The following is a 22009-nucleotide window of genomic DNA, read 5'->3' on the forward strand; positions in this document are numbered from 1 at the left end:
GTCGAGACATGGCCAGAGTAAATTCCAATTAGGAAAGGGTGCAAGCACCCTACTCTGGCCATGTCTCGACTCGAATTTATGGTGAGAATGAGGTGCACCGCATGTAGATAACATGATCTGCGCGAAGAAGATGCTTGCTGCAGATGAATGCATTGTCGTACTCGCGTGTGGTCGTGCAATTTTGCCATCAACGGACATACTTGGACATGAACTTCTTGTGGAAATCGGACCGTAGCAGATCGTTGACGAATTCTTTGCCGCCCTTCTGCTCTGTGCCTCTTGCCTGATTCTTGAACACGACGTCGTCGTCCCATCTCCGCTTGACGTTGAACGCCCTCGGGTTCAATAGAGGGTTGCCGAGTGCGATCTTCTCTTCACGTTCCTCTTGCTCCTCTGCTGCCTTCTCAGCATCTTCCTTGGCCTTCTGATCTGCACGCTCTTTCTTGATCTTTTCCAGCTCGCGCATCAGACCAGCCGTCTCGTCTTCGTCGCTGTCGCTGTCATCATCGCTGTCCTCTTCCTCATCGTCACTGCCATCCGAGTCTGCATCGATATCTCTTGACTCTTCCAATATTCGCCGTCTCTTTGCCTGTGGATCATCCTCCGGATCCGCGGCCTCTGGCGCTTCTAATTGTCGCTTCGGGACAGGCGTTGAAGTCGCGGGCGCAGGTCCTTTGCCGGTCTTTGCGAAGTGAGCTGCCTCTGCAGCGAGCAGCTCTGCCCGTAGATCTCGCTCCGCCGTGTCAGCAGCACCGCCCTGGCCTTGTTGTCTAAATTTGAGTTGGGTATGTGCTGGCATAAGCCGCTGATGGTAAGCAGGCCCTCGAAGCGCTTCCTTGCCCCGCGCAGGATCGAACGTCGGACGATGAGCCGTCGTCATATTTGCGATGGAATGGGGCTCAGTCTGATAGTGGAATCGATACTACTGCGTCTCGAGTGTCACTAAGAATTCTCGAGACGTTAAGAAAACGGTGACACATAGCACTAGGCTAAACATGGGCTGCTTGGCATGCGTTGCAGAGGTGCCCGGGTGGGTTTGGGGATTTCCGAGAGACCAAACTCTCGACTACACCCTTTCACGAAAGGGCAAGACGAACTTTCGGGGCGCAGAATCCGAGAAGGCTTTGCCTGCCGCCTCGAGCACTGGCAGTCCGATATGGTCAGGATTTGAAGCATGCAACGATGAGTGAACCGTTCGAGATGTCACGCCGTTTTAAGGGGGAATACGCCTGATACCAATCAGACAGAGGCACTCAAAAGGCCGAGTATCTTCACTTAAAGGGGTGACAGAGGCTTGCAGGTGGCTATTCAGGGGTATTCCAGGTGGCAAGGCCTGAGCAGTAGTTAAAGTGTGGATCGACCGTGAATATCAGGACAGCTGGCTTCACTCCAGCGTGGCCCCTCGATTACTGAACTTAACAGTCTCGAAATAAATTATATCAGACCCCTTCCTTGCATCACAGACCACCTTATCATCATCTATCTCATCGCTGCTCCATCGCCATCTTTCGACAATCGCTGTCGCACCACTTTTTTCCTTCATCTAGCAGCGATCATGCGCTACGCTTTCGCCGCAGCGGCGCTGGCTGCGGTAGCCACTGCCAGCGATGTCCACGACCTCAAACAAGATACATTCAAAGGTTTCGTAGGAGACCATCCTCTAGTCCTCGCAGAGTTCTTTGCGCCATGGTGCGGTCACTGCAAGGCTCTCGCACCTGAGTATGAGGAGGCGGCGACCACACTCAAGGAGAAAAACATCCCCCTAGTCAAGGTCGACTGCACAGCCGAGAGCGATCTCTGCAAAGAATACGGTGTTGAGGGCTACCCTACCGTCAAGGTCTTCCGTGGTCTCGACAACATCAAGCCGTATGGTGGTGCACGAAAAGCTCCTGCGTAAGTGATCTCATGTCTGCTTCTGCCGGAGGCCCAACGCTGACAAGTTGATAGTATCGTCTCATACATGACCAAACAGCAACTACCGGCCGTCTCACTCCTTACTGCCGACTCCCTGGAGGAATTCAAGACCACCGACAAAGTCGTCGTTGTCGGCTACTTCGATAAGGATGACAAGACCTCCAACACAACATTTACTGCCGCTGCAGAATCATTGCGAGACGAATATATCTTCGGAGCCACCAACGATGCCGCTTTGGCTAAGGCTGAGGGCGTCAAGGTGCCTGGTCTCGTCCTTTACAAGGACTTCGACGAGGGCAAGACCGTCTTCGAGGAGGCTTTGACCGATGACTCCATCTCCAAATTCATCAAGACCGCATCAACACCACTTATTGGCGAAATTGGCCCCGAGACATACGGTGGCTACATCTCAGCTGGTATTCCTCTTGCTTACATCTTCGCCGAGACTCCTGAAGAGCGCACCAAGTTTGGTGAGGCGTTCAAGTCCATCGCTGAGAAGCACCGCGGCAAGGTCAACTTCGCCACTATCGATGCGAAGGCATTCGGCGCTCATGCCGGCAACCTCAATCTACCGACCGATGCCTTCCCTGCATTCGCCATTCAAGATCCTGCCAAGAACACCAAGTACCCATTTGAGGGTGCTGATCTGACGGAGAAGAAGATCGCAGCTTTCGTCCAGAAGTTCGTCGACGGCAAGCTCGACCCCAGCATCAAGTCTGAGCCCATTCCTGAGAGCAACGACGGCCCGGTCGCCATTGTCGTAGCCCACAACTACAAGGACATCGTTCTCGACGACAAGAAGGACGTCCTCGTCGAATTCTACGCTCCATGGTGCGGTCACTGCAAGGCTCTTGCCCCCAACTACGAGAAGCTGGGCAAGTTCTACAAGGACAACAAGGACTATGATTCCAAAGTCACCATCGCCAAGGTCGATGCTACTGCTAACGATGTGCCTGACGACATCTCCGGCTTCCCAACCATTAAGCTGTTCCCAGCTGGTGCCAAGGACTCTCCGATCGAGTACTCCGGCTCGCGTACCATCGAGGACCTGGCCAAGTTCGTCAAGGAGAACGGCAAATACAAGGTTGACGCCTATGTTGACGAGTCTGAGGAAGCTGCGGAGACAAGCGCTGGTGAGACCAACCAGGCTGCACCAGCTGCTACCAAGGCCGCGGAGGGCGTTGCTCAGAAGGTAGTTTCGGTGGCTAAAGACGCTGCGGCGGCGGCTGCGACCATCGTTGTCGATACCGACGGCGATGCTGGAGCCGATGAGCACGATGAGCTGTGAGCCAACCATGTACTATCTATCAGGAGTGTCTCGGGGGCACGGAGTATGGCGGCTAATCCGAGGAAAGTCTAAAGCTGATGCGGATGATTCGATATGATTGATGAGTTCAAGGATTTCAGTGGCATGACTCCAGGAAGCCGTACAATAAAATGATACCATATTCAACGAAACAATGCAACCTATGTTCACCTTTCGTGATGACTCGAAAGTCCCGCTGCTGTCTGTGCAAGGCTTTGCTCAAACGTCTCGTAGCACAGGCTAAAACTGGTTGACTCGGTCTGTTAGTGGTTTCTGTGTACTACAACAGCCAGCTGTGAATTCGAGCACCCGGCCTGCCGTCATCCGGCGCCTTTGAATTTCTCCAAGTCGCGTAGTCAGTCCAACTTCACATCACTTAACTTAACACAAAGTGACTTCGTGATTCGTGGTCCTTATACCACTCATGAGCTGCTCCTCGTCCTTAATGCCACCACCTCCTCATCTCCGCATCTCTGACTCAAGGCGAACCTCGATGTTTCAGAAACCCTGATCCTTACGACAATGGCCACCCAAACCACAACTCCAGCAACAGCCCTCGCCCTCCAATCCCGCATCTCCCACCTCTCCCTCTCGCTCCTCCGGCACTTCAACGCCTTGCTCTCCGCGTCCCAGAACCCGACCAACCCCAACAGCACCTCAGCCGACCCAGACGCCGATCAAGCGGATCAGAAAGACACAAAACCACCATCAGCGATCCAAACAATAAGCACGCAGATCGACATTGAGGTTGAGACGGCAGCGATTGTCAAGGCGGTAGAGGAGGTGCGGGGGTTAGTGGGGGAAGTGAGGGAGTGGTGGGTTTTGGGGGGCTGGATACGCTTAAGAAGGATGGAGATGTTGACGTGGTCGAAGGTGGTGGATTAGAGGGGGAGGAGCCAAGGCAGGTGAGGGTTGGGATGGAGGCGTGGGTTGACGGGTGGGTCAGAACGGAGATGGCGAAGGAGCGGGAAGGCACAGATGGAGCGGACAGGGCGGATGGGGAAGCCGAAGCACAAGGCACCGCAGTGGAGCATGATGATGCGGCGTTCGATCAGGCTGAACGGGCCGGATGGACTATGAGCCTACTATGAACGGAGCAGGCACAGAAGCGCCCCTGAGGCAGCTTGGGATTTCGCTACAAGATGGTGTCCAAAGCTTCGACCATGAACAGGGAGCAGTCTTTGACGGATGTGTACTCACGACACGGCAAGAAATTGCAAGACGCAGTCTACGCACAGTCCCCGTGACCGTGTACGCCACCAATCTTGCGACTTCGACGCCCATGAATCTCCATCAGCGGAGTTGGTCCAGCCAAGGCGATCACACAACACTTAGCGCGTCGCTTTGGAGTCAGATGAGTTCGAGATCAAGGGGCGTAAGACGCCGCATGAGCAGAAAGCCACTATGCGGCACCACGCTGTATGACTGCTGCACGGACGGCCGCAGAGGCCTTGAGACGACGTTTGCGGCATACAATGTTGCGTCTGGGCCGTCTCGAATTATGCCCTGTTTGGGAGCAGGAAAGGCAGAAAGCTACGTAGGCAGACGATCTGAGCACACGATAGCTCATGACGGAATTGGTGGACGCTGAGAGGTCATCGAGCCCATCTACCTGATGATTTCGCTCTTCAACGCAACGACTGCATCAGACTCTGGCGCCGTGGAGCACAGCGGGTTGAACAGCTTATTCGTGAAAGCTATGTCCTATCTTGTTAGCCCATACTCAGCGTCAGAGCTGCCAGATCACACAATTTCGATTGTATAAGTCTGTATGCCGTCGAAGTCTTGATAGTCGTCCTCTCTGATGCTCTTGGACGTAAATGCGTCCTCAAAGTATCTTCGTGACTCTTTCCAGAATGATGAACCCTGATCACAAGACCAGACTCTCATGAACCCAATGCGGCGATATTGACCGTCGGATACGCCCGTCCTTTGCAGTAGCAAACCTATGAATCCTTGCGCTTCGTGTGGCCACACCCGCATATTGTTGGGATACACGAGCGTCCGCGTGTCATAGGACATATTGTGACGACCAGGTCCGTGGTCGAGGTCATACTCGTCTCTAGGTGCTAGTATGTATGCCACCGGGAGTATGATTGACTCTTGATTCGAGGAGTTACACAACTTCGGCTCGTCGGATATTACCACTGAGTCTTGTTCATCGCCACATCTGTGTTCAGAGTGATGGACAATTCTATTACCGTACAGGTCTATGACGAAAGGGCCCTCTTCAGTGACAACACAATAAGCCATGCACCCCTGCACGGTGAGGCTGCCGCCAGCAACGGCGCCGAAGACACGATCGGCTGGCCAAATTCGAGACTCCAGGACCTTGATAATCGGATGGAACGGAGGAGTTCGATTGTGGTAGAGTATCTGGCCAGTGATAGAAGCCCACGACCACGAGGGTGATCCGGCCGAAATTCTGTGCCGGCCTACTGAAGTACTGTACCAGAAGAGGTTGCCAGGGAATTCTGTCCGCCATAGCCCGGCCAGATAGTCATCTTGATTCCAGTGATTGAGGTGCATGAATCGTTGTGCGAGTCCTGAGATCGCCACAAGCCTATCTGACTCCCTCGACAGGGCACATTCACTGTACGTGGCGGTAAGCCTTATCCAGGATCTCGTTGGCTCCTCGTCGCTGACGCGTGCAGGAAGCATACTGAACATAGAATGATCAGGACCGGCTGTCTCGTCCATGTCGATTGTGGCGTCCAAACATTGTCGGCATTGCCAATAAATCTGATCCTCTGCAAAGTGCAGTATGCGTTTCGCCAAAAGTCGCTCTTGTAGAACCCATGCCCTGGCGTACAATGAGGAGCGAAGTATATAGTCGCCGCATTGATTTTGTCTCTGGAAGCAGAAGTACTCGGTTTCATCTGCAGCACCAGCCTGCACAGGCGTCGGCAGAAGAAAAGGGAAACTGAAGATTGGATGAATGTCTCGAAATAAACCTTCCCCATCGCATGCTGATGCTGTAGCCGCGATTGTCAGATGAGACTGAGCATATACGTCCACCATACGGACAGCCTCAGAAGCCCAGTCATCCTCCGAGTCCTGGATGATGCACATGGAGTCAATCCAAACATAGTCTATACCCAGCTGTTGGCAAACTAGAAAAGTTTGCACGAAGGTGAGCGGGAGATCGGCTTCCGAAATATTGCGACAGTACCGATCGTGATTCTCGTTGACGAGGCGACCTCTGTCTGTACGGCCCCAGCAGTGACTCAAAGTTACATATTGGATGGAACTGCACAGTTGGTCGGTGTACACGAGTCTCAGTGGTTCTCGCGAAGTCGAGGACGGAACCTTGATGAGCCGCCTCGGATATCGAATGCTTGCGTTTGCGTGATAGTCCCGACATGTCGCGTGGCACTTCACGCACGCTGCTAACCACTGCTTTGTCTTGGTGATTGCATCTCCTGACCATGTACGTCTGAGACTTTTCGGTGCCTTCGAACAGATTTCAATATCCGACCGCGCGTCGTCGACTGGGGTCGTCGAAGGTGCCGCGCAATGGCGTTGCAACTCTAGCATACATTCCTTTGACGCAGCAGTTCTGGAGCAGATCAAATTCAGTACCCTCATGAGCGCCTGATCCCTCGTGGAGCTGTAGTCAATTCTTAGGTAAATTGAGCTGTTTGCCCTTCTCGGGTCCCAGAATCTCCGAGACCCACTCATCGAAGCCTCCCATAACGCTGATGCATAGTCCGAAGGCGCCTCGTGCAGCACAAACATACATAAGGGGCATGAAAGCAATGAACCCCTTTCGCAATCCTTAGCTATGTTTTCTTTGCGGTGCATATGTCTCTGACGGTCCAAATCTGTCGGCAGGAGGAGAACGGCTCTGAAGAAACCTTGACAAGTATTGCACATAGCCGGCGCTCGCAAGCTCTCAGCGGCCCTAGAATCGTCCATTGCTGCTGCTCGACCTGGGCGTCGTTCCCGCCTTTGAGATTTCTGCTAGGGCGCTGTAGAGCGTCGATGGTCGGGTGACGGACTGCTTTGAATCCTAGGACAGAAGCAGTCGCATGTCAATGCCCACATCAGTCGCTTATAGTTCGATGCATTGAAACAGACCCACAGAGAAGGTAGAAAGGTTTTATGGACAAAGCCCGGTAAGTGCAAAGCAACCGTGCGACGGCTGATTGCTGCTATGTGGAAGTATTGTCCACGCAAAACCTGCAGCTGCAGGCAAAATGCGAGTCACAGGAAGGCTCCAAGTCATTGATTGAAGTAGATACTGAGTTGAGCGCTTGATGACAGCGAAGTGAGCACCTACCACATCAACAACTTGAATGCATAGAATAAAACCTTCGGTAATAGTGGCAAATCCGCCCCCGTCCGTGAATGCCCGGTATCAGTGAAGAAGTAGTGACAGACACAGCGATGCCTGCATGGCGGAGCGTGCAGGTCAGGATCAAGATGATCATACTATGGTCAGCAGCTGTGCTTGTCCGTCTTCAGGTGCTGAGACGTGCGGACTTCGCGAAAAGCTTGGCAGCATGGCGGGTCTTTGGTCTCGCAGGGCCTTTGGTTCGAAACACTTCAGATGCAATTGTGGATGCGGATGCAGGCATACAATCATATCTCCATAGCGTTCGTCTCGAACCGCGACCCAGACCCTTAGCACGTACTCCGTGGCAATTCGCATTTGGATAGACTTTATAGCCAGCCCCAGTGGCTGCTGGCCATGGTACTGGTGCCGTAGCATAATATCCGAGGCGCCACCAGCCAACTTGTAAGGACTTCTTTTGGCGGTCACGCCGATTCTGCCGGACGCCCGCAGGCGGCTATTCTTGTGGTACCGCGGGACTTGACCTCAAGCGCAACTGCCTTGCGTGCTGAGCCTAGTCGAAACTGCTTGATCTGGGTGAAAGACACACAGGCTACAGAGCTCAACCGAGCACGCAACCATGACAGAGTTGTGCACTTCATCGACGCAGTGAAATGACCTTCCCTTTTCCGCTCGGCCCGGACGCACCGAGCAATGCCTGTTGTTGCGCAGCATTGATGGGCGGCTGTGTGTCCATGTACTCGCGCATGAAAGAAACACGCGCACGTGGCGACGCACCTCTTAGAAGCTGCGACTCTGACCTGGCTTGTTCCAGACTTCTTCATCGCTAGTGGCGTGAGACACGGGCGATGCACGGGCATTTCCTGTCGAAAGATCGAGTGTGGAGTACCCAGAGAGGATCTTCAGGTCGTAAACAGCGTATCTTCCTCCCTCAGATACTCGCCCACATCACCTTGCCTGAATGCCACCACAGCAGTCGGGTCAAGCTTTCTGGCCTCCGCCGTAGAGCGTGCCGTGACGCCGAATCCCAACGGCGTGTCGTCCATCGACAGTACCACCACGCCCGAGTGCTCCGGACAGTCTTCACTCCATCTCCCCACATGTGCCTTGACGACATTCCCACCATACAAGAACGGCATCTCTCCATTGGCCTTGACCCACAACTTGTACCGTGCGTGCGGTGCGATGATATCAAGTGCGGTGATGTGCATTCGGAACTTGCCAGTCTTTGTGAACTTGCCGATACATGTTCCCAGACACAGCAGATTTTCTCTTGCGACTGATGTAGCCAGGTTCGCCAATCCTAGGCGGACGTAGTAGACTCGTGATTCATGTAGTCTGAAGACATAGCGGTCGTCTTCGTTGCCCGTTTCCGCAGATGCGATGAGTTGTGTGAGGGATCTTCCGGTGTAGTTGGCGAGTTTTGTGAACAGCGTCTGCGTCTCGACGTCTGTAAGTGCCCTCATCGTAGCGTCCTGGATCTGTGTCGTGCGTGTTTGGGAGACTGGTGTAGATGTCGTGAACGTCGCGGACAACTTTTTTTCGAATTTGGAGAATACACGCGCAGATGTCTGACTCCGTCTATCTCCGGGCGATCGTCCCCGCAAAGAAAATGAATTATTTTTCCTGTCATACAGGTTGCACGCCGAAGGCAGAGAGGGTTGCTTTGTTTGACGCTCTCACACTCCGCCGACATTCGAAACTATGGTCAACGGACGACCAGCCAAGAGGCGGAGGGTCACGCCACCCATTGACGACGACGTCCCTTCTGAAACCATACAGGCATCTGATCTGCTGAGCAGAGTAGCCGATTGGGATCTTGAACAGGCGTACGAGCAGAGGACGCGGAAGAAGCAAGCCAAGGAGACAACAAGACTGCCCACCAAGTCTCAAGAAGGCCTTCTATTGCAAGCTCAGTCCTCGGCGCTCCCGGAGGACAGCGATCAGGACAGTTTCCTACAATCAGGCAGTGAAGATGAGGCTGCGAATGGGCTAGTCACGCCGCCCTCCGAGGTCGAGATACAGCCGACGATACCGGTCCGGCAACAAGTACTGGAGGCCAAAGAAGAGATTGCTCGGCTGGCTGGCCTACTGAACGAGAACCCAGAAGAGCATGCCAGCGCATTCAAGAAGCTGGCACAACTAGGGGATCACGCTCCAGTGCCGGTACAGAAATTGGTGCTTGCGGCTCAGGTCGCTGTGTATAAGGACGCGATTCCAGGATATCGGATACGCGCATATCGAGACGAGGATCTGGGCAACAAGGTCTCGAAGGAAGTCCGGCAGACACGCCAGTACGAGCATTCTCTGGTCACCAATTACGGCAGCTATGTCAAGCATTTGGCATCGCTGGCAAAGCCAAAGGCTGACGACGCCGACGCTATTTCATTGCAGACAGTAGCCGTCAGTTGCGCCTGTTCACTGCTCCTTGCAGTACCTCACTTCAACTACAGAACAGAACTTCTTGGGATTCTTGCTCAACAATTACTGAGTCGGGAGCCTACGCCAGACTTTGTCAAGTGTATCGAGACTGTCAAGGGCCTGTTCGACTCTGACGACGATGGTGCCACTTCCTTGGAGGCGGTCAACATTATTTCCAAGATCATGCGAGCAAAAGATTTCCGAGTGCGAGCAGAAGTTGTGGACTGCTTCCTTCATCTTCGGCTCTTGACCGAATTGGCGCCTGTGCAATCGAGGACGGAAGGCAGTGGGCCTCGACCGATGGAGACTGTTCATGGGAAGAAGGTCAAGAAGCAAAAGTGGGAACATCGATCGAAGAAAGAGAAGAAGATCGCGAAAGAAAGAAAAGCCGTTGAGAAGGATATGCGAGAAGCAGATGCGAGCGTCAACTTTGAGGAGCGAGAGAAGATGCAGTCAGAAGCCCTGAAGGCCGTCTTTGCGACATATTTCCGCATCCTCAAAGCCAGGACCTCGCAACTGATGGGTGCTGTCTTGGAAGGATTGGCCAAATACGCACATCTGATTAACCAAGACATGTTTGGCGACATTCTTGAGGCACTGAAAGACATCGTTAAGCAGGCTGAAGAGGATACCGAGAATACCGAGGATACTGAGGATGCTGCAGACGAGGGCGGACGCAATTTCACGCGAGAGTCCTTATTAGCAACACAGACGGCCTTCACACTTCTGTCACAGCAAGATGTGGCAAAGTCAGCCGGATCTCTCCAATTGGATCTCTCATTCTTCTCATCGCACATCTACCGAACGCTGTACAGTCTCGGGCTTGATCCAGACATTGAATTGGGCCCAAAGAGTCTAAGACTCGATCATCCTGAGAATCAGGCAACTCAACGCAACAGGGTCAACGTTTCAACTCCGATGCTTCTGCTTGTCAGGGTAATGAAGTCGATCCTTCTGACGCCTTCGCAGCCTCCGCCTACCATGACAGCCACGGCTTTCTATAAGCGACTACTCTCGATTTCTCTTCAGCTGCCAGAAAAGTCTGCTCTGGCGGTTCTCAACTTGATGGAGCGCATTGCGGATAGACATGTTCGGAAAATCGAAGCACTATGGTATAGCGATGAGCGGAAGGGGGACGGAGTCTTCCATGGTGAGAGTGATACGATTGAAGGTACCAACATATTGGCTATGGGCACTGGTGTGTGGGAGCAGGAGCTTCTCAGGAAACATTACTGTCCGAAAGTGAGGGAGCAGGTCGTCATCATCGACAAAATTGTCTCGAAAAACGCTCAGAAGTAGTAATCGTATGCCGCCTGCCACCAACAATAAGATATTACGTTCGCCATCGATCCACGAGTTCTCAAATACCTCATTAATCTGGTGCAATTCAGCCATGTGGATCTGATCTTCTGGGAACTCCTAGCAAGCCGTCTTGGTTGTACCTGGCAACGATTCTGCTCGATCAGCTGATGATGTTACCAGGTGACAGGCTGCGTGTTCTTCAGTCTCTAGAGCACACTTTGCAGCCAATATTCGAATTTCGTGCGAATGTTTGCCTCAGCTTCGGCTGGCATTGTTCTGCAACTCATGACAAACATTCATCTGCTCATTCATTGTGCACATGCGGCGTCAGGGCTATTTGGTTCTCTGTGTCGCGACTGAAAAGGTGCTGACATCCGACATCTTCTCGCCTACGACAAACGAGCAACACGTCCGCCATGAAGGAGCAACCGCCATATCTGCTCGGAAACGCATTCGCTCAACGGATGTACGAGGAGCAGCTGCGAAGCAGCATAGCTGAAAGCACACAGAGCTCGTCTTCGGCGACGAAGGATGCACCTGCTATCAAGACAACTACACTCGAGATTCCAGCTCACAAAGTTGACGATGGCGCGACACCAGGAACTTCTATGGACCTTGTGGCGCCCCCAGTCACCGAGAATGGGCGCGTTGCTGAGGCTGCGAGAACCCGACAGCGTGATCGCATGCTTGAAAGAGCCCGTACACCGTCGAAGTCGCCTGTCCGTCGTCCTCTGAATCGACGACGCAGTACCACATCCAGAGTAGCTGCTCAAACAAGCAAGACACCCAGACCAGAGATCGCGAGAGGCTCGACCGACACGGGTGCTTCCACGTTGTTCAACAAGATGGTCCCGAAAGTGCTGCGAGGCAAGAAGTCTCGTGGTAATTTGCAGCCATCTGCTCAGGCTTCGCACTTTTCTGGTCATATCGACACTACACTGGCAACTGCATACATGGACCGCAACAAGCCTCTACCTACGCTCTATCGTCCAGTCTATACCCCACCATCGGTGCCATCTCTCAATCTTCAATCCCTTCCATACCCGTCTTCCAGCCCTCGAGCTCCCTCACCATCTACAGCCTCCTTGCGGAGTCAGAATTCTCCCTCACTCGATCCCAAGGCCTCGCCCTTCCGACCTGGACAGCAATGGCCTCCTCGAAAAGGAAGCGATTTCGTGTTACCACGCAAGCCAAACCCATTGATCATCGCACCGCCCAACAATGCCACATCAGAAGCGCTGGGTCATTCGCATGCTCACCCACCGAGGTGGAATCCGAAGTCACCGACTCCGTCCAACATCGCAGGACCTTACAGCAGTCCAACGCGATCCAGCCTCCATCAGACTTCGCCTACTCCGCCTCCACGCAAGCATACACTGCTTCATTCAGAAGGCATGATCACTAGCACGATGGGTCCGGCGACAGGCGCAGATGGTGGTGATCCGCAGTACATTACACCGATGAGGAGTGGATCGTATGCTATCACTGGAAAAGCGCAAGTTGTCCACAATGACGGGATTCCGATGGGTGTCAGCATGAAGGGCAGTATCTTGCATTCTGGCGAGAGTATCGTGGGCAAGGCTCTGCAGTTGGGCGACCTGGACGAGGTCTCGGAGCTGGAGGCGCATGAGCTACTGCCAGCGACGGTATATCAACCAGGAAGTACTCGCAAACTTGTTGTCGAAGCAAAAGATGAAGCGAAAAACGTAGTTCAGCCGGCAAGAGAAATCGAGCAGAGCCAGTCGGCGCTCAAAAATCCCACAATAGCCCTCGAACAACCGCCGACTGCAAGTACCACCGATACCAACGGCCACTTCTTCACAAGCAGTACTCCCACGGCAACGGAGTTTGCCACAGCTGCAGCGAACGCAGCCCTTACTCACGAGCCGCAGCCCGCCGTCAGTCCGACAAGCATCTACTCTCCCTACCCGCCTGCTCTGCCTCCCAACCCGCTCTTCTCCGGCCAAGCTCAGCAGACCCAGTTCAACAACCTGCACGCACATATTACGCAGCTCGAACAACGCCTCACGCTTCTGTCACAACAGTCTGGAACCGCCCGACTAGATACCAAGCTCAACAGTCTGCTCAACACAATAGACCAACACATCCGGCCCCGTGTCGAGACCACCGAAACACAACTCAACCTCCTCGACGACCGCCTCAACGGCTTCGAAGCACGCCTTGAGGACGTTGAAGTCCGGTTCCGAGGCGTTGAGACCAAGCTCGACAGCCTCACTACTCTCACGGCCAACATCGCCAATGATCTTGCTACGGTGGGCGCGACGCTGTCTCGCTTAGTATCTCGAGTGGAGAGTGTAGATGAGAAGTTGGATCGGTGGTCGGTGCAGGCGAGGATCGAGGAGAGTTTCCGGGGTGGACGGTATCCGGGCCAGGAGCGGGATGGATTTGGGCATGGAGGGCATCATCAGGGTGGTGGTGGTGGTAGTCCTTCTCGGCGTGGAGGCGGAGTCGGGGTGGTCGGGCTTGGAAGGCCGAGAAGAGGGTCGTTTCGGGGTGGTGGGTTTTGAAGTGGTCTTGATGGGGTGAGATAGAGATTGTTACGCATTTGCGTGGACGGATGGTTCGACTACGCTCGATAATAGACCACTTGATGGTGTTCGGTAAGATGGTGCTGGTTGAAGTACACTAGGACGAGGCTGGAGAGGGTCTCAGAAAAGTCTCGGGATCGAGTCATAAGCTATCTAGACTAAGCCGACAAGCCACGCGGTGTGGCTTTTGCTCGACGAGAATATTCAGAACACCGTCCAGCATACTGTTCAACGATCAGAACTACCCTTCCAGCATTCTCCTATGTTGTGCAAATGACTGGTTCAAGCACATAGCCAAAAGGATCCGACGGCAATGCTGCAGAGGGTATCAACCAGTACGTTTCTCACCGGAAAGTCTTCGGACATTGATGTATATCCTGCTTCGGCCTCATCCGCCGAAAGACGACGACAGCATAAGAATGTTGGCAGTGATCTCATGCCGATCTCGTTTTTCACATTGTATCTCGTGGGATCAACGACGAAGCTCGCCCCGCCTAGTAGCAGTAGTCGCAAACAAGGCATGGCAGTATGTCAGGAATTGAACGTGCTATGGAAGAGAGCAGAAGAAATGGTCGTGGGCACGGCGCCTACTTATACCTCTGCAATAAAATCGAAATCCGTCGCAAGCCGCAAAGATAACTTCACAGCCCTAAGCAGCAGACATTCACTGTTCTCTGACCGACTCCGGGTTGATGACTGCCTGCTGATAGTGAAGGCAGGGGCCGCCGAAGTTGACGATGGCAGTCGTAAACAGTGGAAAGTAAGTTCAGTTGGACGCTGTTCTGCTACTTCCAGTCCTCCGTCCCCTCACTTTTCGAGTGCACATATACACCTTCCCAAGAGCATGGCTGCGTGGTTCAATGGCCCCCAAGGACTCCCAACGCTACCTTCGTAGCCTCCTTATGGCCCGCTACTACTTCTTTGCTCACCGCTCGGAATTCTGGCCTGCCGGCGTCTCTGAGCAACTCGAATCTGTATTTGAGAAGGAGAAACCAGATCAGCTCGGTTCAATTCACCGTCAGGAGAAAAGCAGGTCTTGCATGTTGAATGAAATAAGCGAAGAGATTGGGCTCCAGACTCACATGATACTCTCCGAACTCGTCACGACCGCGCCCTCGGCCCTCAAGCGGTCAAGAGCGATACCTCTTTCTTCTTTGTTGCAGCTGCTGACGCCGTCCCTACGATTCATCACACAGGTCAGCACATCTCCAACATAAAAGGTAATTGATGGCTCGCTCCTTTCGCACGGGAAAGGTAAGTAAGAGGAACTTACGCAAGCACATAAACTTTGTGTCCAGCGGCCAGCGCGTCAAGAGTAGTCTGGGTCACACAAATATGTGTCTCGATGCCAACTATTATCACACTCGTGTTCGGCTGCAACGCTTCCTGAACAGTGGGCGTCAACATCGAGAAGAGCGTTTTGTCGTGCAGGAGGTGTTTCTCTGGGAGCTGAGAGACGATTTCCTTGACTGTGTCGCCGAGGCGTGCGGCGTTCTGGGTTGTGGCTACTATGGGGATGTCGAGATGTTTTGCTGGTGATAGACCGTCAGTCAGCGAGCTCTGAGCGAGTTCGAGCCAATCTAGCAATGAAGGTTCGCACTGGCAGGGCAGATAGCGTGAACAAAGCCACAATAATAGTGGCGAGACGATTCCATGGCATCTTGGTCGCACATGTCATCTCTTCGAGACTGAAAGCACATGGATGAGGTCGACCAAACACAAGCGAGGAGTTTATGCAGTCGCACGGACCCGAAGCTGTTGATTTCCAGGAAGATGGCGCACGCTGGGAACAAAGACATCAACAGGTAGAAAGAGAACCATACCAGCAGCAATCATCTTGACCGTCGTTCCAATAACCTTGTCATACTCGTGTATAGCTGAGCGAAACTTCTCCTGGATGTCGCATATGCTGCACATGTATCTGTCAGTCTTCTGGATGCCCGTGTATTGCACTCAGTCTCCCTGGTTAGTCCAGTGTAGAAGACACTGTCTCATCCTCCAGCGTTCAAGGCCGGCCATTCAGACTTGTGGCTTAACCGAAAGCTCCAGAGACAGACTTACAAGAGTACTGGATTTGCTACATCGCAGCAACATATCAGCCCTGTGTGACGAAGAAATGGTTGGGTAGTGCAGCTCGCTACACATGAAAGCTCGAAGTCTTTGGATCCGAACAGGCGAGTACATACCCAACCGCTGCTGCGGAGGCTCTGGTGCCATTTTCGCGGGATTCAGATGACGGGAAACAGCAGAGAGGCGCGACTGTGAAGATGAAGAGGTCATGAATTGCTGTCCGGCTCTGTACGCGTGCGCAGGTATACGAAGCATAAGATGTAGAATCTGCTAGGAAGCAGCAACCTAAGAACCATTCACGAGGTCGTGATCATAGGCTCCTGGACATGAAAGTTAAGCCGGACGAGCGGGCGGGATGGTGATATTGCGGAGAGAAGAACGGAGACGATTTCCCTCGGAAGTTCCGTGTCGAGGCATCCAGGCATCGAGGGATCCCTGGAATGCCTTCCGAGCCGCCCGGAGGCATTTTAGGCAAATAAGGCAATAGTCCAGCCACCTTGCACACACGATAAGACGGTGATGAAAGCCACGACACTGCTCTTCGTCTTCATCACTATCGTCCACTGCATCTTCGAAGACAGCACCCACTACCTAAGCAACATGACTTCCATTCCCACAAAAGCCTCTCCAGACAGTCCTGAACAAAGGCCGTCAGCCCAATTCCTCCTCTTCGGCGACAGCATAACCCAATCCTCCCACCAAACCCTCATCCCCCTCCTCAGCACCCTCTACTCCCGCCGCCTCGACATCGTCAACCGCGGCCTCTCAGGCTATACCTCCGTAGCCGCCGCACCACTACTGCCCCATATCTTCCCGGCACACTCTACGACCAAGACACCACTAATGACCGTCTTCTTCGGCGCCAACGACGCCTGCCTACCCGGAAACCAGCAACACGTCCCCGTGGAGCAGTACGCTTCTACGATCCGGAAGATCATACAGTATCCCCTCATCGCAAAGGGAGGCACGCATGTCCTCCTGCTGACACCGCCGCCAATCGACGAATGGCAACTGGATAGCAACGGGGGCTTTGGGTCGTCGCGGCGCGCGGCGGTGACGAAGGTTTATGCGGACGCGGCGCGGTACCTGGCGGTGGAAGCCGCTGGTCCGGATTGGACTGGGCCCAATGTTACGCTGGTTGATGTGTGGCGGCTGTTTATGCTTGAGGCGGGGTGGTCAGACGACAACGCCACCAGCGGCACATCGGATGAGGAATACCTTCCTGGCGACGCACGACGGGAGAAGAGCGCGGCGTTGGCGAGGTTATTGAGTGACGGGCTGCATTTTACGGTGGAGGGGTATGAGTTGTTATATAGGGAGATGGAAAGGGTGATTAGGACGAGTGTGCCGGACGCTTGTCCGGAAAGGTTGCCCATGGTGTTTCCGGAGTGGCAAGACGTTGTGGGGGATCCGGGGTGGGAAAGGGGCAATAACGGGGAGGGGAGGCTGTGAATTGAGGACTGCTGATGTTCACGACCACAGATAGACATGTTTAGGGAGACAAATTGACGACTGACATGACTCGGTAGAAGACCATTGGAGAACACAAAAGAAAGGTCAAAGGTGTCTTTGAAATTCTCTAGGAGTAGAAATATGTGACTATGAACCGTGGAGTGGAGAGTCAAGACCGAGGAAATGAACGTGAGTCGACATGATCTTTGACGCAGGCGGCCTTCACCGTCAAGGGCCTGAGGAAGATCGATCCAAAGGTAGTAGTAGACCACTACTCTTCATCGCTCTCCTCCTCGCTGGCCTGGTCCAACCAGGTAATGAACGGATCGGCCGCCTTTCTGACAGTGCGACTGACCTTGATATCCACATACTTCTTGCTAGCCTTGCTGCCCCATCCACGTGCAGTCTCCTCGCTGACCAAGTCGTGCTCGTAGTAAGCCATCAAGATGTTTGGGATCTGCTTGACGAGCTCAGGGTGGTCGTTACCCACGAAGCGCTCGGTGCCGCCCAAGAGTGCCTTCTGGTGCTTCTCGCTCTCGCCGATCATCTTCTTCAACATGCCAGCACGCTTGGGGATTTGCTTGACAATGTCGTTCGCGTCGAAGACGGTCTGAGCCAGGACGGTGAGGGTCTTGGACTTGCTCTCGATGCCTAGATCCTTGGCTTTCTTGTAGATGTCGATATCGTCGATAGCGCTGCACTTGCCCTTCTCCTTGGCTTGCGCGTCGAGCCAGTCACCGAATTCGTCGTAGACACTTGTGCCGTTCTCGCCGCCTTCCTCGTCATCGTCGAAAGCTAGGGAGCGCTTGAGGTCGGAAGGGAGTTCCTTGGCGCGAGCAGCGATGGCTTCAGCGGAGGTGTCGATGGCCCATTCCTCTTCTTTGGCAGTGCCATTGGTGTCAATCTCCTTGGCAGCAACGATGAACTCGTCATCACTGCCGGCTGCCAGCTCTCCGTCATCTTCGACATGATTGTCTTGATCGGAGTGTGAGTCATGCGGGCTGGCGCCGTTGGTAGAGCCAGTCTGCTCGGCTTCGGCCTCGGCTTTGGCGCGATCGCGGCGAGACATCTTCACTTTCTTGCCCTTCTTGCCACTCTCGCTTTCGTTCTTGATGATGAAGCCTCCGAGCTTGTGACGAATGTCTGCATCGGTGCGCTGGCCACAAGCCTTGCAATCGAGGAGAATGCGACCGTCTTTGATATTGATCTCGGTCTCGGGATTCTTGCAGGACTTGCAGAGCACGTATTTGGAGATGAAGCCGTTGAGGGAGTCTTGCAGCTTGGAGGCCTCGTGGGCACCGTTGATGATCCAGCGGTCATCCTTGGGGTTCGTGTTGGTTTGAGCACCCAACTCGAAGCCGAACCACTTGATAACATAGGCAGGAGGACGAGCTAGGGACTGCGCGACGCTTGGGAGATTGGCGACAACGGTCTTGATTCCATTGCCCTTGCCCTCGATCTTGGACTGGAGGCGCTCCATCTTGTAGCGGTAGAAGGGATCGGCAACATCGTGGCGAATGTTGATGGTAGCCATGGTTGCGGTATTGCTTGAGCTGAAGAATTTGGTTGTGAAGTCGACACTGGCTGACTGCTTTTCAATGCGAGGGAATGAGACAAATAGACATGCAGAATCTGTGGAAACTACCACGAGTTTGCTGTACTGGACATAGAGTCTTTGCTTGATTGTCGCAGGTCAGGACTGACTGTCAACCATAGGCGAACCTTGAGTGGTTACAAGGTTTTCTGGGTGAAGGAAATATTTCCAGCTTTTGCGATATGGGGGTGAGAGAGGTGTGGAATGTCCGATACATGAACAGTCCTCGGGTGATCTGTTTGTGTGATGGATGTGTGGTCGAGTCACAGAAGGTGTTTCTTCAGTAGGCGGCCGAACTTGCGAAAGACAAGTCCACAGGCGGTTGGAGGCGGCAAGAGGTTGTTTGACTGTTCTTTGTTCGATTTCAGGTAAGAGTCTGACAATCACTCGACTGGTGATTGATGAAGATGAGTGTGTGCAGTGGTGAGAGAAGAAGAAAGAAAGAAAGTCAGAGCCAGGAAGCGGCGAACAGGAAAGTCTTAACCACGACCCATAACTTCGGGCCGCATTTCCACGCCGTTTCTTCACTGGATGACTGCGTTCAACAGGTCACTGCAAAATTGAAATTCTGCCAAGTCGTCATGTGATATAGGCCAGTGCCACTGGTAGGCAGACTGCGGCTGCGCCTGGGGACAAAGACTTCTAGGGAGGGCCGGCCCCAAAGAAGGCCTAAAGCGTCCCATTAGCGCACCTACCTTCCATCAGGCAGGTTTGATCTCAGCAACCAGTCTATGATGCGAGACTGCTTTCATCGATTTGGACACGCATGAATGCTTCTTGAAGTCCCATGACTTTGCCAGAACACATCTGTTGTAGGATCTCAAGAACAGAGCTGCTTTACTCTTGGACGACTCGGTAGATGGCAAGCTGGTCTAAATCGTCAAGAGCAGTGATGACGCTGCCCTGAAAGCTTCTCCATCGATTGCCCGTATTGACTCATCGCATGCTGGTCGATAGATGACAGTCTCACATCTGCGCAACGTTTATGGAAGGACACGAAGCTAGTCATGACCAGTGAGTGATGAGAGTTTCGTCTAAACATTTGCATCGCCGAAGGACACCCGCTGGGATCTGGAGTACTGATAGAACCACAGCATGGCCTCGCATACACACCAAAAGCATCTAGACCTCAAGCTGTACCTCGTCACTGATTCAACACCCGCCATTCTTGGCACTCGAGATGTTGTATGGGTGGTTGAGGAGGCCATCAAGGGCGGCGTCACCATTGTCCAGTACAGAGACAAACATGCAGACACTGGTGCGATGGTCGAGACCGCCGCTCGTCTTCATGCAGTCACTAAACGGTACAATGTGCCGCTCTTGATCAATGACAGAATTGACGTCGCCCTGATCGTGGGAGCTGAAGGAGTACACATCGGTCAAGACGACATGTCGATGAAGCACGCACGAAGCATGCTTGGGCCAGACGCTATCATCGGCGTCACGGCATCGTCGCGTGAAGAAGCCCAACAAGCCATTGATGATGGCGCGGATTACCTCGGATTGGGTACAATGTTCGCGACGCCAACGAAGCCAGACACCAAGTCCATAATAGGTACCAGTGCACTCAAGATATTCTCCGAGGATGCTCGACGGGCACGAAGAAGGCTATACCGTGTGTGGCTATCGGCAGCATAAATGCATCCAATGTCCAGCGAGTCCTTCATCAGTCAGCATACAAAGAGAACTATCTTAACGGCGTGGCGGTGGTAAGTGCAATTGTAGCAGCTGACAGTCCGCGCTCTGCCGCTGAGCTTCTGCTACAACGGATTGATGGAGCTGCGACCAAGTTCTATGCCTCTGTCACGCCAGGCGCAATTGCTGCCAGGGACACCAAGCAGATTTTGAACAAAGTGCCACAATTGATAGCAGCGCACGCCGAGTCGTCCATATTATGCCACAACATGACCAACACCGTCGTGCAAAACTTCGCTGCGAATGTCTGCTTAGCAACAGGCTCATCACCCATCATGTCGATGAATGGCAAGGAAGCTGGCGATTTGGCAAAGCTAGGTGGTGCATTGGTCATCAATATGGGCACTGTTACTTCAGACACGCTAGACGCATATGTCGCTGGCATGAAAGCTTACAATGAAGCCGGCAATCCAGTCCTACTCGACCCTGTTGGCGGTGGAGCTACAAGTTTGCGCCGGCAGACGATCCAGACACTTCTTCGTGCAGGCTTCTTCAGTGTCATAAAAGGAAATGAGGGAGAGATTGGGGCCGTCGCAGGCACAACAGATGTGCAACAAAGAGGCGTCGACTCTGGACCATCATTTTCGACCGCTGCGCAGAAGATCGCAATGGTCCGCAGCCTTGCTGAGACGCAGAGATGTGTTGTACTCATGACCGGAGCCACCGACTACCTGTCTGATGGGGACAGAACTTTGAGTATCTCGAATGGCAGTCACTGGTTGGGCAGAATCACTGGCAGCGGGTGCGCCTTGGGAAGCGTGATCGCAAGCTACGTCGCATTGCACCGCAGCGACAAGCTGGTGGCCACAGTAGCCGCTTTGCTACACTATGAGATCGCCGCCGAGCGGGCGGAGAAGCTGTGTCATGGACCAGGATCTTTCATTCCAGCATTCCTTGACCAGCTATACTTGCTAGGGACAGAGATTCGAGACGGCAAATATGACAACATCGGGTACGACGCCCGAATAGAGTGGCTGTGACCTGTACATACTCTCACACTAGATGTAATAGTCACCAAAGATCATTCACTCAGCTTGGCAGGGAGCGGAACAAAAACATGCGGGTTTAAACTTTAGAACATTTCTAGAACTGCGCCGCTATTTCATCAGACTCCTCCTTACGCCTACATTCATTGCGCAAACCATCAAGATCTAACTAGTATCTCTATTCACGTCTCTCTAATTGGCAATTCGCATAAGCACTGCGCCCCAAAGATCCTACTGCACGCAGCTGAACAGGCTATTCATCTTGCATCAGCCATACCGAATCATCGCATCACCAATTCTCCATCGACCCTCGAATCTCGTGTAGAAATTCAGACGCGACCACGAGCCTACCTTACCACCATTGAGCGATCAGGTCAATACCAGCAAGCGCCCACCGCCTCTCCCTTGAGCTGCGGCGCTTCG

General features: G+C 53.4%; 12 protein-coding genes across 12 annotated transcripts; 7 read left to right on the forward strand and 5 right to left on the reverse strand.

The window, feature by feature from the left end:
• Positions 1 to 200: 200 nt before the first annotated feature.
• AB675_7185 (Pre-mRNA-splicing factor cwc15) lies at positions 201 to 880 on the reverse strand (the record flags this gene model as incomplete). The annotated part of the gene is made up of 1 exon (XM_018147533.1): positions 201 to 880. A coding segment is annotated over one exon (680 nt), but the record flags the coding sequence as incomplete, so codon positions are not given.
• Positions 881 to 1555: 675 nt separating this feature from the next.
• AB675_7186 (Protein disulfide-isomerase) lies at positions 1556 to 3202 on the forward strand (the record flags this gene model as incomplete). The annotated part of the gene is made up of 2 exons (XM_018147534.1): positions 1556 to 1893; positions 1948 to 3202. The coding sequence occupies 2 exons, from the start codon at positions 1556 to 1558 to the stop codon at positions 3200 to 3202; spliced, it is 1593 nt and encodes a 530-aa protein (XP_017995004.1).
• A 540-nt stretch (positions 3203 to 3742) lies between these two features.
• On the forward strand, positions 3743 to 4311 carry AB675_7187 (uncharacterized protein; the record flags this gene model as incomplete). Its single annotated transcript, XM_018147535.1, has 2 exons — positions 3743 to 4003; positions 4066 to 4311. The coding sequence occupies 2 exons, from the start codon at positions 3743 to 3745 to the stop codon at positions 4309 to 4311; spliced, it is 507 nt and encodes a 168-aa protein (XP_017995021.1).
• A 517-nt stretch (positions 4312 to 4828) lies between these two features.
• Positions 4829 to 5242, reverse strand: AB675_7188 (uncharacterized protein; the record flags this gene model as incomplete). The annotated part of the gene is made up of 2 exons (XM_018147536.1): positions 4829 to 4924; positions 4970 to 5242. 2 exons carry the CDS (start codon positions 5240 to 5242, stop codon positions 4829 to 4831), a joined length of 369 nt encoding a protein of 122 aa, XP_017995013.1.
• Positions 5243 to 8419: 3177 nt separating this feature from the next.
• On the reverse strand, positions 8420 to 8983 carry AB675_7189 (60S ribosome subunit biogenesis protein nip7; the record flags this gene model as incomplete). Its single annotated transcript, XM_018147537.1, has 1 exon — positions 8420 to 8983. The coding sequence occupies one exon, from the start codon at positions 8981 to 8983 to the stop codon at positions 8420 to 8422; it is 564 nt and encodes a 187-aa protein (XP_017995032.1).
• A 238-nt stretch (positions 8984 to 9221) lies between these two features.
• AB675_7190 (Nucleolar complex-associated protein 3) lies at positions 9222 to 11237 on the forward strand (the record flags this gene model as incomplete). Its single annotated transcript, XM_018147539.1, has 1 exon — positions 9222 to 11237. The coding sequence occupies one exon, from the start codon at positions 9222 to 9224 to the stop codon at positions 11235 to 11237; it is 2016 nt and encodes a 671-aa protein (XP_017995007.1).
• A 419-nt stretch (positions 11238 to 11656) lies between these two features.
• On the forward strand, positions 11657 to 13768 carry AB675_7191 (uncharacterized protein; the record flags this gene model as incomplete). Its single annotated transcript, XM_018147540.1, has 1 exon — positions 11657 to 13768. One exon carries the CDS (start codon positions 11657 to 11659, stop codon positions 13766 to 13768), a length of 2112 nt encoding a protein of 703 aa, XP_017995018.1.
• Positions 13769 to 14867: 1099 nt separating this feature from the next.
• Positions 14868 to 16006, reverse strand: AB675_7192 (Isochorismatase family protein 1B; the record flags this gene model as incomplete). Its single annotated transcript, XM_018147541.1, has 3 exons — positions 14868 to 14967; positions 15063 to 15321; positions 15976 to 16006. The coding sequence occupies 3 exons, from the start codon at positions 16004 to 16006 to the stop codon at positions 14868 to 14870; spliced, it is 390 nt and encodes a 129-aa protein (XP_017995048.1).
• Positions 16007 to 16378: 372 nt separating this feature from the next.
• On the forward strand, positions 16379 to 17311 carry AB675_7193 (GDSL esterase/lipase; the record flags this gene model as incomplete). Its single annotated transcript, XM_018147542.1, has 1 exon — positions 16379 to 17311. The coding sequence occupies one exon, from the start codon at positions 16379 to 16381 to the stop codon at positions 17309 to 17311; it is 933 nt and encodes a 310-aa protein (XP_017995001.1).
• A 271-nt stretch (positions 17312 to 17582) lies between these two features.
• Positions 17583 to 18845, reverse strand: AB675_7194 (putative eukaryotic translation initiation factor 5; the record flags this gene model as incomplete). Its single annotated transcript, XM_018147543.1, has 1 exon — positions 17583 to 18845. One exon carries the CDS (start codon positions 18843 to 18845, stop codon positions 17583 to 17585), a length of 1263 nt encoding a protein of 420 aa, XP_017995037.1.
• Positions 18846 to 20000: 1155 nt separating this feature from the next.
• Positions 20001 to 20543, forward strand: AB675_7195 (Thiamine-phosphate synthase; the record flags this gene model as incomplete). Its single annotated transcript, XM_018147544.1, has 1 exon — positions 20001 to 20543. The coding sequence occupies one exon, from the start codon at positions 20001 to 20003 to the stop codon at positions 20541 to 20543; it is 543 nt and encodes a 180-aa protein (XP_017995041.1).
• Positions 20544 to 20809: 266 nt separating this feature from the next.
• Positions 20810 to 21580, forward strand: AB675_7196 (putative thiamine biosynthetic bifunctional enzyme; the record flags this gene model as incomplete). Its single annotated transcript, XM_018147545.1, has 1 exon — positions 20810 to 21580. One exon carries the CDS (start codon positions 20810 to 20812, stop codon positions 21578 to 21580), a length of 771 nt encoding a protein of 256 aa, XP_017995026.1.
• Positions 21581 to 22009: the final 429 nt, after the last annotated feature.

The sequence above is a fragment of the Cyphellophora attinorum genome (genome assembly GCF_001299255.1).
Source record: "Cyphellophora attinorum strain CBS 131958 chromosome Unknown Contig45, whole genome shotgun sequence".
Classification (NCBI taxonomy): domain Eukaryota; kingdom Fungi; phylum Ascomycota; class Eurotiomycetes; order Chaetothyriales; family Cyphellophoraceae; genus Cyphellophora; species Cyphellophora attinorum.